This window comes from Alosa alosa, chromosome 15 (assembly GCF_017589495.1).
Source record: "Alosa alosa isolate M-15738 ecotype Scorff River chromosome 15, AALO_Geno_1.1, whole genome shotgun sequence".
In the NCBI taxonomy this organism is placed as follows: domain Eukaryota; kingdom Metazoa; phylum Chordata; class Actinopteri; order Clupeiformes; family Clupeidae; genus Alosa; species Alosa alosa.
The window spans coordinates 3,917,144-3,934,643 of record NC_063203.1 but is presented as its reverse complement, the minus strand read 5'-3'; the positions used below and the strand labels follow the sequence as shown (position 1 = coordinate 3,934,643).

General features: G+C 46.9%; 1 protein-coding gene and 1 long non-coding RNA gene across 2 annotated transcripts in view; one reads left to right on the top strand and one right to left on the bottom strand.

Moving 5' to 3' along the window:
* LOC125308762 overlaps window positions 1-17,500 on the top strand; it is a 21,543-nt gene that overhangs the window by 2,299 nt on the left and 1,744 nt on the right. Inside the window, exons 3-5 of the mRNA XM_048265352.1 lie at window positions 9,326-9,463; window positions 15,982-16,185; window positions 16,648-16,753. Coding sequence (XP_048121309.1) covers window positions 9,326-9,463; window positions 15,982-16,185; window positions 16,648-16,753 — 448 coding nt within the window. The remainder of the gene's footprint in view (window positions 1-9,325; window positions 9,464-15,981; window positions 16,186-16,647; window positions 16,754-17,500) is intronic.
* LOC125308763 lies at window positions 10,705-11,595 on the bottom strand. The gene is made up of 4 exons (XR_007195963.1): window positions 11,530-11,595; window positions 11,313-11,399; window positions 10,923-11,081; window positions 10,705-10,790 (listed from the first exon to the last, which is right to left on the bottom strand). It is a non-coding gene; the product is annotated as an uncharacterized LOC125308763 (long non-coding RNA).

Sequence of the window (17,500 nt, the reverse complement as noted above, 5' to 3'; positions counted from 1 at the left end):
GCCACTACCTGCAATTAAATCCCAAAGCCAGCATGAAAGGAATGCAAGGACGTGAGATTAAGGATGTGCTGTGTTGTGGGAGTGTGTAGCCATATCTTCTTTGTCACTATGGGACTCCATTTTGAGGAGCACACAGGCTCAGAGGCCTAGTTCTGCTAGTGAGGCTATTATCTCCCCACCGAGAATGCGTGTGTGTCTGATGAAGCACTCAGTGTTGTTGTCAGGAGGTGTAACACGACTGCAGTCAGTCAACACAGCTGTAAGCATCAAAATGGAGGAGAATGCAGACTGGTTAAGACTGGCTGCATACTGTGTTCTCTCTCTGTGTGAGTGTGTTTGTGTGTGTGTGTGTGTGTGTGTGTGTGTGTGTGTGTGTGGTGTGTGTGTGTGTGTGTGTGTGTGTGTGTATTGTGTGTGTGTGTATGGGTGTGTGTGTGTGTGTGTGTGTGTGTGTGTGTGTGTGTGTGTGTGTGTGTGTGTGTGTGTGTGTGTGTACGTATACGAGGAAAATGGGAAGAAAAGGGTGGTCAAATTGTGTTCTCTCTCTGTGTTCGTTCTCTTTCCGTCCTCATTTGTCGGTGGGCCTTCTCGCCGAGGCGCGGATTCTCGCTGTGACTAGCCGTGAACGCGTTCGCCATCAGCACTCCCGCTGCTCCCGCCGCCGGCGCCAAACACAGCCGTCATCACCCCGGCCAGGAATAGATGGTGTCAGAATTGGATGCGGCTGCGTGTGGTTTGCCACAATAACAAAGTCGTGTGTGTCTCTGACAGCGGTGGGAATGTGAGAGCAGTGGAGCTCCGCCATCTCTTCCCCACCTGATTATGCACCGAGACAGAGACTGGGGCAGCTGCAGAGCTGTTAAATGAGTCCTGGGTATTGTTGGGAGTAGAGAGGGCGCATGTTTAGCCAGTCAGTGGTGGTGCTTTAGCTACCAAGATCCAGAAGCTGCAGTCACTCTTTTACTTTTACTTTTACTTTACTGAGTAACTGAGTTGATATTCTCACCTCAACTCTTGGATATGTTAGTTGTTGTTTTTTGGGGTTTTGTTTGCTTGAGGGGAAGGATGTTGGGATAGATTTTTGCCATGTTTCAGGACATCACTGATTTTCTAGCTATGACACCAGGGTAAGTTATTTGTGTTTGGAAACCACCAACCAAAATATTGAAAACCAGAGATGCTCACTTTTTGACTTCTGATAGGGCCAGACATATGAAGCCTTTGCTTCTTTGTCTTTACTTGTCTTAATGTTACAAGGCCAATATTGCCTCAAGTAGTTGCTATTGTAGCTCTAAGGAGAACATTCTTTAACACTTCTTACAGGCTATGTCATTGTTGGGCCCCAGAATGGATGATGTATTATGTAAGAGACATCCGCTTGCTGATAGCTCTTGAACTATCTATCCCTGTATAAAGCCAAGCAAAGGCAACCAAGAGCATTTATATTAGTCGAGGACATAGTTGACACGTGTTCTAAGAGCTTTACAGACTGACAAGACTCAGAGGGCCAGATGTACATACATGTACATTTGCAAACGTAGCATTATCAGCACCATGGCCAAACCGCAGAATGCAGTGGATCTTCAGTTTACGTCGTATTTATCAAACCTGTAGCTCAACAACTGCAGTGCGTTGGGAGAGAGAAAGGAAGAACACATAGGCTACTATTGGCCAATCCTCTCCAATTCATTAGAATTGGACTCTGGGCGTTTGGAAACAGCTGAGGGAGGAGGCTACTTGAAACTGCGAGTTTCGGTCGGTGTGAGCGAGCGGATTTTCAGTTGAGAGTAATTAACACCCTTTTGAACAATCTAAGCTGTGCGAACGTCAGAGGGCGGTCTACGCTGATTCATCATTAGTGAGACGCGAGGACAGCTGCATGCAATTCCTGTCAGCATAACAATAGAGGCTGTTGCTTAAGCGTCAGCAGAAGCGTCAGCCATCGTTTCAGCTGTCCTTGTTTAAGATGGACGCGGTCAAGACGAGCAAGTTTACCTGTGCAAGTTCACCGAGCACAGGCACCGTCAAAAGGCAACAATGTGCCGTTCATCCATCCCTGTTCTCACCGACCATCGCAGAAAACGCCAGCATGCCAAAAGAGGCAGAAACCTGCTTAACCTCCAGCAACTTAAACGATCCTCACCTACAGAAACCTCCTTCTCCATGGCCTTGTGGAACTGTCAATCCGCAGTCAACAAAACGGACTTCATAGCTGGCTATGCCAACCACCTTTCGTTGGAACTCCCTTGCTCTCACTGAGACTTGGATCAAACCAGAGAACACTGCCACACCCGGCTGCACTCTCCACTAACCTGGCCCTCTCCCACACCCCTAAGCCCATCTGGACGAGGAGGTGGGACGGGCCTGCTGATCTCCAACAAATGGGAATTCACCCCGCTACTGCCTTCAAACAAATATGTCTCATTTGAATACCATGCCATCACAGTGATCGCCCCAGCAAAACTCTACATGCTGGTCATCTACCGCCCCCAGGCCAACTAGGCGACTTTATGTCCTCCATCCCTGAGCATGACTGTCCGCTTCTCGTTCTCGGCGATATGAACATCCGCTTAGAGGCCCCAGGCTCAGCGTACTTTTTGGCCCTGATCCACTCTCTGACCACTTCTTCATCCAGTTCAACGTCAGCCTGACAGAACAGCCTCCGGCTCCTCAGCCGATGGTCACGTTCCCCAAGAACATCCTGAAACTGTCCCCAACCCACTTTTCCTCTGTGGTTGCCTCCCGCTCTACCTCCACTCAACACCTTCTCCTCTCACGGAGGTTAATGAGGCCACAGACTCGCTTCTGCTCCACACTGAGCTTTCAGATTCAGACGAGCTGTGCCCCTCTACCACAAGGCCAGCTCGATCAAAACACTCTCATCCATGGCTAAATGATACCCTCCGACAAGAAAGCACTCAAACTCAGAGCCGCGGAGAGGAAATGGCACAAATCCAAACTAACTGATGACCTCAAAACTACCGGACACTCCTGACCTCCTTCTCAGCTAGCATCACTGCTGCTAAGACAGCTTTCTACAATGACAAAAATCAACAGCGCTACAGACACTCAAAAAACTTTTCTCAAACTTCAAATCGCTACTCAACCCTCAGCTGCATCCTCCTCCATCCAGCCTTACTGCGGATACCCTTGCCTCATCTTTTACAAACAAAGTGGCGGCAATCAGCAGTCAATTCTCTACATGCCCACACAACGCATCAGACTCAGATACCGCACTCCTACAACCTCTAGGGGCTGCTGGAACATCTTTTTCAGCATTCGCGCCTCTCTCCGAGAGTGAAGTATCTAGACTCCTGACATGTAGCCGTCCTACCACATGCTCGCTGGACCCTATACCTACGAGCCTACTTCAGTCCATCAGCCCGACCATCGCACCAGCTATCACACATGTGATCAATGCCTCGCTAACCTCCGGCACATTTCCAACAGCGTTCAAAATGGCCCGGGTAACATCGTTACTTAAGAAAGTAATTCTACATTCTACAGAGGGACCATCGAGAGCATCGTCTCCAGCAGCATCACAGTGTGGGGCGGAAGCTGCACAGATCATAACAGGAAGACCCTCCAGCGCACTGTTAACACAGCTAAGAGGATCATTGGAGCACCACTCCCCTCCCTGCAGGACATTTACACCACCCGCCTCACCCGCAAAGCACTAATGATTGTCAAGGATACAACCCACCCTGCACACGAACTGTTCAGCCTCCTGCCCTCTGGAAAGCGGTACAGGAGCCTCCGCTCCCGCACCATCAGACTGGCAAGTAGCTTCATCCACCAAGCAATCAGGATGCTGAACACTCTACCCACTCTCCCATCACTGACAGCCTCCCCACCCACCAGCCAGCCAGGAACCTAGGAAACTAGGATCCTGTCTACCCTAACCCGCCCCCCCCCAACACCGCCCTGTGGAACTGCACTGTGACTGCGCAGTGTTGCTGCTTCACATCAAGCCTGATATACTTGAAATTACTGCATACTGCATATCAATGTAAAAATACAGGTCACACAAGCACAAGTTTAAACTTCATGTAACTGTTAAGACTATATAAATATACAACACAACTACCTCTATTTTTTTTTTTTATATATATATGTCCTATATTTCTATTTTGATACATACATGTTCTATATTTCAGTCTTGCACTTTAATTTAATGTTTATTGTCTATGGCTATGTCTATAGTATGTCTATGTCTGTATTTAAAGTATGTCTATGTCTGCATGGGAAAGTAAGAAACGAAATTTCAATTCTTTGTATGACCAGTGCATGTAAAGAAATTGACAATAAAAGCCGACTTGACTTGAAAGCTTCTCTCAACCCTGCTCAAGTCGAGAACTACCGCCCTGTCTCACTCCTGAACTCCTGATTGAACGAGCAGACTCCAGACAGGTCTCTGACTTCCTTTCACAAAACAACCTTCTGGGTTCAAAAGCGGCCACTCTACCGAAACGGCTCTGCTGTCTGTAACAGAAGCCTTAAAAGAAGCCAGGGCGACCGCTTGGTCATCAGTACTCATTCTGCTTGACTTATCGGCTGCCTTTGACGCCTGGTTAATCACCGCATCCTTCTCTCTGTACTCTCTAACATGGGAATCTCCGGTTCTGCTCTCTCCTGGTTTGAATCCTACCTCACAGGACGCTTGTTTAACGTATCATGGCTTGGTCAGCTATCTGCACCTCACCATCTCACCACGGGGGTCCCCCAGGGCTCAGTGCTGGGCCCCCTTCTCTTTGCTATCTACACCACCTCCTTGGGACAGATTATCTGTTCGCATGGCTTCTCATACCACTGCTATGCAGACGACACACAGCTCTATCTGTCCTTTCCACCTGATGACCCCTTGGTTTCAGCACGGATCTCGGATTGCCTCTCAGACATACCTACATGGATGAAGGCACACCACCTCCAGCTGAACCTCTCAAAGACTGAACTTCTGGTCCTCCTAGCTAATCCTACCATACACCACGACATCAACTATCAATCAAATTTGACTCCCTGTCTGTTTCACCTACCAGGACTACAAGAAATGTAGGAGTTGTTCGCGACAACCAACTAACCTTCTCAGATCATGTTGCCTCAGTACGGAAAATCAGGACTTACTTGACTCAAGATGCTACCCAACTTCTGGTTCAGGCATTAGTCATCTCACGACTCGACTACTGCAACGCCCTCCTCACAAGTCTCCCAGCATGCGCAGTGAAACCCCTTCAGATGATCCAGAACGCAGCGGCGCGCCTGGTCTACAACCAACCCAAAAGGGCACATGTTACCCCGCTGCTCATCCAGCTACACTGGCTACCTATGATGGCCCACATCAAATTCAAGGCTCTAACGCTTGCCTACAAAGTAGTCTCCAGTTCTGCTCCCGCCTACTTGAATGCCCTCACACAGACATACGCTACCTCTAGACCGCTGCGCTCCTCAGACGAACAACGTCTAGCTCTACCACCGGTACGCTCAGGCCAATCCAAATTTTTCTCATCTGTTGTTCCTCATTGGTGGAACACACTGCCAGTTCCTACAAGGGCAGGGACAGCCCTCTCCATTTTCAAAAAACTCCTGAAGACCCAGCTCTTTAAAGAACATCTCCTCTCATAGCACCACTCACAACAAGTCTTGCTGATCCTAGCACTTACCAGCCGTCTTGAACTGACACATACAGTAACTGTTAAAAACAGCACTCATGATGCACTTATTCTTACTGTACTCTACCGTTTTTAAATTGTCCTAAAATTGTTGAGAATTACTTTAAAACTTAAACTGTTTACCATGTTGTTAGTCGCTTTGGTTAAAAATGTGTCAGCCAAATGTAATGTAATGTAATGTAGTGTTATCAGCGCCTTTCTCCGGCCCTACCGCAATTTGCGAACGTTCACAACTGAACGGCATACTTCAATCACAAGTGCAGTTCAATGAAGTTAACTGATGACAACATTGAAAGGAATCAAACGTTTAGCAATCATGAAATAATACAATACATCAAAAGATGTCAACAAGCAGGGAGATAATGAAGAGCAGGAATTCTACTCAAACTACTTGTGCACGTAGGCTATGGAAGATTGGTCAAATCTAGCAAGTAGGAAAGTTTAAGTGGATGACGTGAAAGTAAGACATTCAAAAGGCCAACGAAAGTTAAGGTTGCTTTTGACATAGTACAAAGACGCAAAACTTGTGCTCTGAATAGCGATTATGTTGTCTTTGAAGAGCGTGCGCTTTCATGGGCAGTTTTGGTACATACAGGGGAATATCTAATTAGGCACATTTTACACTTCTCCTCCCACCTTTTTACACAAAACTCCCACTTTCCCCTGACCCTCCTATGAATGCATATGCATGACACGGAAAAGTGCAAATTGCCATTCTCAGCTCCCGCGACAGGCAGTCTGCACTTTTTCCTTAGTGCGGCCTGTTTGTACATACTGTACCTCCCCATGTTTTTACGTGCACGTTGCAAAACAAATACGCCGGAAGTGGGCGCAAAAGTGTTAGTACATCTGGCCCTGAGGGTTTTACAGAGACGTGGAGAGCTCTTCAGAGACAGGTCAGTCTTTGGGTCACAGCCCTAGGAGACCCTGAGCTCCTACCTATTATTCACCCTGTGTCCTGGTCAGCTGACCTTGTTTGGGAAACCTGAAGCTAACCATTCCCTTTATCTTTCACGCCAACTTTCGATTGGTGTTGTCGTGTGTTGTGCGTTGCAGCTGAGCGTAGGTGAGGTGGAGAGAGGCCAGGCGTTCATAAACAGCAAGAGCGATGATGGTGTTGTGTTGTGCGGGAGGACGGGGCCTTCATTAGTCCCAGGCACTGGCCATCCATAATCATTTCTGACCTCCAAATTTAATGAAAGGGAAAAGGGTCGGCAGAGGGAATGTCTCCTTGACGGCGTTCCGCAGTCGCTCCCATTTATTCTTGCTTTTGCACTCTCTCTTTCCCTCTCTTTCTCTCTCTCTCTCTCTTTCTCTCTCTCTCTCTCTCTGTCATTATTCCTTCCCTTCATTTTTTCCTGTTCTGCCTTTGATTTCTTTCAGTAATGATTCAACAGGTTTTATTGCGCCGTCTTACAGTGGTGCACACACACACACACTCACACACACACTCACACACACACGCACACACACACACTCTCACACACATCTTCCTCAGCGGAGGCACAAGGGCAGAGGAGTCCAGCCAGTCGGAAAATCACTTAATTACGGCCGACGTTTAAAGACAGCGAGAAGCAGACGTGCACTTCCAAACTTTGTGGGGTGGTCACGCAGTGCACGTCTGTGTGTCTGGACGTCTGCCCAGCTGTCTGCCTGCGCTCCTGTCCTCTGCCCGTCACTCTGTCAGTCTACCTGTGTGTGTGCGTGTGTGCGTGTGTGTGTGTGCGTGTGTGTGTGTGCGTGTGCGTGCGTGCGTGCGTGTGTGCACTTTTGCATTGAAGTCTTCCCCCTGCCTGTCTGTTAGGCTGTCATCTTGTCTATCCCCTGCAATAATGCTCCTGCCTACCTTTAGATTAAGATACCTATCTGGCATCAGGCTATCCTTAAAATGCTTTAAGGATAAATGCTAATGCTTTGCTGTAACAGATCTAAAAAGTTGTTTTTATTTTTTTAGTTTCCTTTTTTTTACTCCCAGTCACCAGAAATATTGACTAGAGCTGTAACTAACAATTATTTTCATAGTAGATTAATCTGTCAATAATTCTCTTGATTTGTTAAAATTCCAAGAATATGTCCAAGAATGTGTCCAATGACTTGTTTAGTCCACACACCAGAGATCTAGTACACTGTCATGGAGGAGTAAGCAAAGCAGGTGTACGTGGTAGGAGGCAAAATCAGAGAATTCTGAGGCAGTTTCCTCAATGACACGAAGCAATTAACGATTACTAAAATAGTTGTAGATTACTTTAATAGTCAACCTCACATCAATTAATTGTGGCAGCCCTACTTTTGACATGTATGCCATATATAGTATTGTACTATGCTTTTCCTACTTGTGTGTGATTTGCCTCTTCCCCCATTAATGGTGTCTTGTTAGATTATACTGTATGGCCCATTTACTGTATGACATCAACATGTAAGCAACATGCAGCTTTTATTAAACAATGTCATCAAGCAACAATGCCAAATAAGGAAGGAAAGATAGAAAGCTGCACTCCATTAGTTTTTCTCTCTGTTCCAAATGATGCTCTGTGCTTGGACAAGAAGGCTTTTGTGTCAATTGGCAATGTGAGAGGAATCTGTAGCTTTGTTGCAGACCATAGACACTACATGGGTATCCTCATGACTTGCCACATAGCTGTCCTAACTACTTGATGATGTGGGGAAATTGGGAGCTGCCTGCATTGATCTTGTGGTTTTAGATCGGACATCCTTCACATTAAATATGAACAGCACTGGAGTGCAAGTGAACTGTTCCCCAGAGCCCTGTGTTCTGAATCTGGAGGAATGAGATTCAGTCTCTTGGTGCAGAATGCACCAAACTAATGGCTGAAGGAGATTCTTGTCTGTACCAAAAACTCATAACAGAAAACAGCAGTGACCCAGACAATAACAAACACTTGGATGAAAATGTGTCATATCATTCATGGCATTGTATTAAGCTTCCAATTTTAATTTTGAACCTGAAAAAATCTACAGAGGTCTGGACCTTGGTGAACTTATAACTCATTTCAACCACATAGGCACTGTATGCACTCTGTATTTAGCTTTTAAAATTCTATGTGTGCCAAGGCCAGTGAGGCCAGAAGTGATGCATATTGGGCCCAGAAGCAGACACAATGAATGTTGTGAAAAGGGAATGATGTTTAATGAGATTCTTTGTATGGGCAGCCAAGCAAAGATCAATAGTCAGAAACAGTTCAGAGTTGGTAAGCCAGAATCAGTGTGAGCTGGGCTGGGAGGGAGCCGCTGGGTCCCAGAGGGTCAGGGCTGGACAGGGTGCATAAACAAACAGGTCAAGGACTAGGCAGGAACTCACAGAACAGGCCGGCACGGTGCAGAATCCCCCCAAAAAATCAACAAATATCCAAAACACTGCGCTCTAGTGGAGCAGGCAGAGCTGTAGGTCCTATCCAGCCAGGGGGAAAAAACAGCACCGCCAAAACAGCCTTCTTCTCCAGGGGGGTCTCAGACCTACTGTCTCCGGCAGCATTTCCTCATTTGTATATTGTGTAAGCCTATATGTGAATATCGCTCAACTCTGTGCAGGGATTTAGTGAACGCTTTACTTGAAATTCCTACCTGAGAGACGATGACGCACATGAAAGGCAGGTATAAAATGTCACATTTTGTGTGTGTGTGTGTGTGTGTGTGTGCAGGGCAGCTCAGTTGGAGGCCCAGCAGCAGCCTGAGAGAGAGCGCACCGGACGAGCTGGTCCTGGCCGTGCTGGAGAGCCAGAGCCCACGCCACACACTCAGCCGGCCCCCCTCAGCTGCACACAGGCTCCACTCTGCTGGTACGTACCAGTGATGCTCCGGCTGATCCAAAATCAACGAATGCTTATGCTGAAACAACTTTGCGTAGGCAAAGCTGCTCATCAGACCATTACACAACACAACTGTAGTCATGTCATACAGTACAGTATATACATTGTGTCATTTCTGTTTGGAGGTGTATAGTTACCGGAAAAATGTTCCACCACTGTTCTTTCATCATGCACTTCTGTACAATCAAGAATGAAGCGATTCTCTTTGACCAACATTGTGCAAAATAATAATAATATATAATTTTTTAATTCACATGTTTCTAATTGCAGTTTGCATTACATTGAGCACAGACCCCACTGCTGTTACTGCACATGATGGTGCACTGCAAAAACAGCAATAATTTCACATAACACAGTTTGCTGCACAACCATGCACATCTTCTGTCTGCTAGGTTTTAAACAACTGTAAGGCCCAAGACTCTTTCTTGTGACATCTTAGATCTATTTTTTTCTCCTAGTTATCTCTCGTCCACCATATTGACTACTAATATGTAGGTTTTTCATCTTTACACACATGCTTGAAGACAGTTTAATCTGTATGTAAACATATTTATTTGATGTAGAATCTTAATGAGATATCAATGTATTACATCATAACAGTGGTAATGCATAATAAGTATATATACTCTTTTGATCCTGTGAGGGAAATTTATGTAATGTAATAATTATGTAATAATTTAGGTCAGTTGAAGGGCATCTGAGCAGTTGAAGGACAATAGATGTTGCTTGACAGTAGATGTTTCTTGGCTGTCTACAAAGCTGTCCTGCTTCCCATGCACTACCCAACTGTTCACGTTCACAAAGCCCATCCACCCTGGAACATTAACAAGATATTGATTAAAAAAGACAGTAATTATAATTCTCATTATAATTATTTATAGTTATTGTCAATTGTTTTTATATTTGGTTTGGTGCCAATTGAATGCTATGGTTGGTCACCCAACGTTGATGACATTTGACAAAGATTATTTTAGGCTTGCTAATTAGAGGTGTTCCCATGATCATTTGCTAGGTCAAGCAATCAGTTGGGAAATGGTAACTGGAGCCAGCCTATGACAACAACAACAACAACACTTGAGTCAAACATGCAGCAACATTCAACATATTTTCTCAATATCAGCATCAGTTACAGTTTAAGGACATTTAATAACAATGACAGATTTCCATCGAAAATATTTAACTTGGTATAACCAAAAAACGTTTTACTTACAGTATATGATGGGCATGTTGCTGCAAAGCACAGGACCATCTTGCTCAGTCATTTCCTGCCACATCTGGCCATAGGCCACAACCCAGCCTTTTAGAAAGAAATTGAAAAGGTTACCTGTTGACGTGAATAAGCAGTTTATGGTCTATCTATGCTATCCCATAAACGCTAAACTGTGGGCATAAGTTAACAGTGTGAGGTCTGTGCTATTTGCGTTCTTACTTGCTGGTTCACCAGGCTGCACATCCTCTTTGGCCTCAGTCTCCTCCATATTTTCCCTCTCACTGACTGGTCCCTCCTTGTTCACTGATGCCCTCTGCTCCTCCATCAGGTGGTCAAGGGCCCATTCAGCTGGGAAATGGTCTCTGGAACCAGAACCGGCTGTGACAACAACAACAGTTGAGCCAAACATTCGACATGGACGCATTTTGTCAATATCAACGTCAGAGTCAATTTAAGCAATTTAAGGACCTTTAATAACAGTGGCAGATGACCAAAATGCTGGTTTCCTGTATATGGATTGAGCCTAGTTCTACACTACAAGACAACTTCAATGAAGATCTCTATTTAAAATAAAACGTAATAACGTAATAACGAAAAACATTTACTTACAGTGTATGATGGGCATGTTGCTGCAAAGCACAGGGCCATCTTGCTCGGTCATTTCCCGCCACATCTGGCCATAGCCTATAACCCAGCCTATTAGAAAAGGTTTAAAAATGGTTAACTGTGGGTCCCAATAAGCAGTTTATGGTCAATGCTATGCCAGTAAAAGCTAAACTGTGGGCATAGGTTTGTAGTTTGAGGTCTATGAAATTTGCATTCTTACTGGCTGGCTCAGCAGGCTGAAGAAATGGTTCATCAGGCTGAAGATCCTCCTCAACCAGAGTATTCTCCACGTTCACCTTCTCACTGGCTGGTTCAGTAGGCCGAAGATCCTTTCTTGCCTGAGTGTCCTCCGTGTTCATGTCATTCATGTTGTTTTGTCCCCAGCCTCTCTGGGGCACCCAGTATGGCTTACGCCTCACTCTAAAAGCCCGTACATGAGACTTCAGTCTTTCCTTGAGTTCTCCTGGAGCTCCAACTTCCTGCACCCTTCTCTCAGCAGTGTCCACGTTAGCCATTTTAACGTTAGCCGAGCGGTTTCTCTTGGGCAACCTGGTGTTCAGCCCAGATGACAGTTGTTTCTTCAGGTTTCTCTCTTTCTCTGACTTGATCTTGGCCACGGCAGAGTGCAACAGATCCTATAATTCTTGGTCGTCTGTCGGGTTCTCCTTGGTCTGAGCCGGTCTCGGATGGAGTTGAAGATGGCTCTCATGGCTTCCATGAAGCAGCCACATTCTCCTCTCTGCTCTCCTCTCACCTCCATCTTCAAATAGGCTTCTATTTGATCTAAAGATGTTTAAAATAGACTCCTCTTTAGTCCTTTTGTAGTAATAGATGAGGAAACAATATTAACAATATCAAACAATTATGAAAACAGATGATTGATGAATAAGTGCAGAATCGCCAGCAGAAAGCTCTCTCTCAATGTTATCTCTGGTGTTGCCAGGTCAGACTGACTTGACTTCTCCCTCAGTGTTCTACTTTGCGCTACTTAGAATGTTCAGAAGATTCCAAATGTTGATGTCGGCAGAGTTCTAGAACACTAGTTGTAATCATTTCAATCCACACATTCAAGATTTCAAGATTTGACCCAAAGTGCTTTACAATGAAATAACAATAATAACAACAGCAAAAATATAATAATACAATACAAAATGCCTTCATATGATGAGATAAAACAATAATAATCATAATAAATTATTATTACTAATTTGCTTAACTAAACAACTTTTTAAAAACTTAGCTACTGTAATGTGCATATTCTGTAAGTCGCTTTGGACAAAAGCATCTGCTAAATTCAATGGCAATAACCATAACCATAATCCATACAGCCTATTCAGCCTCTCAATGGACCGGTCAATGGACTTGCTTGTGTGGATTGTAGATACATTGGGCCAGTTGTGTGTGTGTGTACATCTGAGAGAGCGCATGCACATTTGTTTGTGTGTGTACTGTGTGAGGAGCAGAGAGGCTGGACTGGTGGAGGAGGTGTGTTTGACCTGTAAGACGTGTCTCCAGCTTCCTCAAGGTCCTGTCTCTCCCTATCAGCCTCCTCTCTCCTCTAACTCCTCTGTGCCCCGAGCTCTTGGCCGGCTTCATTCTCGGGGAATTTCCACCCTGAGAGCCTCATCCATCCTGCTCTGCCCCCCGTGCACCACCTCCGGCTCTTCCTCTAAGGACACGGCAAACATTTGGCAGGGCTTAATCAAGATTTATCACAGCCTAATATTTTAATACGCGGCCGCTCTTCCAGACTGTCTCTCGGTGGCTAAAGAGGTGTGTGAACCAGGCACCTCTACAAGTACAACAGACAGCACACATACAGTACGTGCAGAAACACAGCACACATACGGAAATGCACACACATAACATGCACACACACACACACACACACACATATAAATACTCACACACACACACACACTCGTATAAATACACACACACATACATGTCAACACACACTCAGGATGCTGGATTTTTTCTCACACCACAGGGAAGCACATCAATAACCGCTGCTACAAACGGCGTGCACATGAGCCAACAGCCGAGGAGCACCCAGCCAGCCACCCACCCACCCATCGGTGCTCTCTCTCTCTCTCTCTCTCTCTCTCTCTCTCTCTCTCTCTCTCTCTCTCTCTCTCTCTCTCTCTCTCTCTCTCCCTCTCCCTCTCTCTCTCTCTCTCTCTCCGCTCCCCGGTGCAGAATGTAGGGCGCGGTGTGATTTAGTGAGGCGCGCGGCCGCGGAACTCAATTTAACCCTGTAATTAAAGCTGGGGCCGCTCAAGGAGCCCGTCCTCCTGGCAACCGCTCGGCAGAAAGCAGCGCCGTCTCCATAAAGAGATTAGAACAGAGAGAGAGAGAGAGAGAGAGAGAGATTGGGGTCCCGACTGCTAGCCGCTCCTGGTGACCCCCTGGTGCGGCCCCTCTGATTGAGCTGGCGTTCACAGCCCCCTGAGAAGGTGGAGGGACACATACAGTATACAGTACACGCGGGACACTAACACAGTCACCCACCTCGCCAATGACATCCCAAAGCATGCTTCTCTCCATCCCTCTCCCTCTCTCTCTCTCCCTGTCTCCATCCCTCTCTCTCTGCCTCTCCCTCTCTCTCTCCCACTCTCCATCCCTTTCCCTCTCTCTCTCTCCCTCTCTCCATCCCTCTCTCTCTGCCTCTCCCTCTCTCTCTCCCTCTCTCCATCCCTCTCCCTCTCTCCTCTCCATCCCTCTCTCTCTCTCTCCTCTCTCTCTCTGTCTGAGACCAATCCCTTTCATGCAGATGCTGGGTGCATGCAGTAGAGCCTCTAATTGTCTAATTGGATTATATTAATTAGAGGACCTGGCCGCCCTCTCGCCCTGAGCACAGAAGGGTGTGTGTGTGTGTGTGTGTGTGTCTGTGTGTGTGTGTGTGTGTGTGTGTGTGTGTGTTTCTCTCTGTGTGTGTGTGTGTGTGTGTGTGTGTGTGTGTGTCTGTGTGTGTCTGTGTGTGTGTCTGTGTGTGTGTGTGTGTGTGTGTGTGTGTGTGTGTGTGTGGAGGATGACTCAGGCTCCTCTGTGGCCCCATCTTTAATCAGAGCCACTGGCTTCTGCAGGAGCCCAGCAACTTATCTTCATCACATGCACACACACACACACACACACACACAGTGAGGGCCCCGGGCTCTGGTGTGTGAGTGTGTGTGTGTGTGTGAGGGGCAGTTTGGATCAGATGAACTCCCCAGATAGGCGCCTCTGAGCCTGCTCTAATTCCCTCCTCTCTCTCTCTCAGCGTGCCGGCCCCTCCATCCCTCTCTGTCCAGTTACCGAGAGAAAAGAAAAGAAAAGAACTATTAGTACTACAAAAAAAGAGAAAACAGATCGCTGTGTGGAGAGGGCACCGCCAGCGTGAACCTCTGAATCTTTCATCTGTCTCACAGGCCGGCCGTGTCCAAGCCTGTGATCTGCTGGCTGTTTAAGTTGAGGGCGGATAGCAGGGGCTAGTCTCCTGCCTTCTCCTCACGTTGAGTAGCCACTGCTGAAATGGGGAGCAGGTGAAAACTCCCCTCGTCCATTGTGAGGGCATGATTGTGTGTGTGTGTGTGTGTGTGTGTGTGTGTGTGTGTGTGTGTGTGTGTGTGTGTGTGTGTGTGTGTGTGTGTGTGTGTGTGTGTGTGTGTGTTATGTGTCTGTCTGTGTCTGTGTCTGTGTGTGTATGTGTGTGGCTGGCAGCACACTGGATGAATGGGAGGAGAGGGCAGGTTTGTTTGAGAGAGTAGTGTGTGCGCCGTGCTGTCATGGGAACCTCATCAAAGCCCTCAGCCGTAGCTCGGGGCCAAATAGGGGAGAAGATGATCATGAGTCAGAGTACATGAAGAGTGGAGACGGAAAGTGCCGGAATAGCCCGGCTGACAGGTGCTGATTTGGGGCTTGAACTGGAGAAGCTTCAGGTTGTGTTGAGCGCAAAGCAAACGAGAGAGTGTGACAAGACTAGATAGTAATAGTGTTTCTTGTCAGTTTTTCCTCCATTACTCTCCTGTGTTTATTTCAAGAAATTATTTTCTTCTGCAAACTGTTGTTTAATTCATAGTTTTGAGTACAACAGGGGAAAGTCATATAACTGTGGCATGAAGTGCGGCCTTGTCTGGAGGCAGATGATTTTCAGGTGCCAAAGCGAACAGAAGAGTGTGAGTTCTCGTCTTTCAATTTGCTGCGGCGTCGCCTCTCCCACTGCTCTCGATCTGACCCTCATCACGGTCATCCATCTCTTCATCACATCACTGCTGCCTCTCACTCGATGGACACAGATGACAGCCCCCCTCTGCTCCCTGACCGCCTGATTCCCCATCTGTCTTCTAACCAGTCTCCATCTCAGGGAATTTGTTTCAAACTTGAGTGCCTCTCTTAGTGACTGTTGTCTCTCTCAGTCTGTCCCCTCATTCACTTCCCTCTTCATTTTCTCCCTGTCTCTCTGTCTCACTCTGTCTATCTATCTATTAATTTTTTCTGTATCTATTTTTTAATCTCGCTCTCTCTCTCTCTACAGTATCTCCCACACACACTCTCTCTCTCTCAATCTCTCTGTCTCTCTTTCTCCATCTTTCTATCTATCTATTTATCTATCTATCTATCTATCCCTATCTATCTCTATCTATTTTTTAATCCATCCATCTCTTTCTCTCTCCATCTCTCTCTCCTACAGGTAGGGTCACTCCATGTCTTGCTCCTCGTCCCGTCAGCGTGTCCCGGCCCCTGTCTCGTGCGGCTCAGGAGATCCTGGAGGTGCAGAGCGTGGAGCAGGAGGCGCCGTGCGACGGCGAGGAGCAGGACGAGGAGGAGGAGGAGGATGACCGTCAGGCTCTGGCCAGTCTAGAGGAGGAGTTCAGACAGATGAGCGCACAGCCAGGTGAATGCAGCACACACGTTCTGTAATTAATGTGACATCACACGCACTTCTCTGCAGCTCATCTTGTTATGCCACAGCAGCAACATCAGCGATGACGTTCAGTTACTGATGAGAACATGCTTGGGTAGATAGAAGCCTTCCACCTCTGCTGTAAGGACAGGATCTCTTGACTTCCTGTATGAATAGTAAACGAGATGTTTATCTGGGTCAGAGGTTCTCGTGCGCGTCCTCATATCCTGTTAAACATGTGTTTATATAAGCTGGGCAGTATGTGTTCCCCCTGGGCCCTGGCATTTGTCGTGTTTGTGAGTTGACGACCTCCCGCTGGGACAACACACCCGCCCTCACAGCGCCGCTCATGTCTCTCTGGCAGAGCTCATGTGATTTGAATGCTGTAGCATTAGCACGTGCTTATGATGGGGTAACAGCCAGGAAGCGTGTTGTACCTTTTCCTCCTGACAGGTGAGGGCCCCGGTGTCTGCAGGGGTCCCATGGCGGCGCACGGTTCACCGACCGGGTCAGAGGGCCACCGTCCGACCGGGAGGAGCGCCAGCAGTGGAGCGTCACGGTGGGTACTCGCGCTTAACCGCCGTGCCCACGGAAGGTGCCAGCGCTCGTTAAGAGCAGCTCATTAGTGGCACCTCGTTAGCGCGCAACGCCTGCCTTCTTTATTTTTCTTCTTCTCTTTCTTCTTACAGGCCACGCTAAGCACCCACCTCCGAATAATTTTGCCGTACATATTTCTGCCTTTAATGTAGTGTGTGCGTGCAGGCAATTACTAATGTGTTTTTTAGTGAGCGGAGAGCAGGCTAAAAACATTGGGGCCTGTCTCTGGCTCTGCCTGTCTGTCTCCCTCTCAGCAAGGTGCTGGTGGATGCACCATGTGCCTGTCAGCCTTTCAAATATACTCTGTGATGCATGAAGTACGTGAGTGGAAAAGCAGCTCACACACACTACAGGTTGCCCTGTCTTCTACCTCTGTAGAACAATGATGTTTATGACTTTTTTTCCTCCACTTCTCTCTCTCTCTCTCTCTCTTTCTCTGATACTCATCCTCAGGCGAGGGACATGTTCACCCCTTCTCCTCTTGTCTGCAGTGTGTTCTTATCCTCCTCAGCATGGTGCATATAAAAGCACTCTAGGGTTTCTTGTCAACTGGCTCTTAAAATCCTTCACCATGACAGTTTAAATTACACTGTGTGGGTGTATTTGTATGTGAGATCATGTATGTGTGTGTGTGTGAGTGTGTGTGGGTATGTGTGTGTGTGTGTGTGTGTGTGTTTGAGGAGGAGTATGCATGCACTTAAGTATGGAT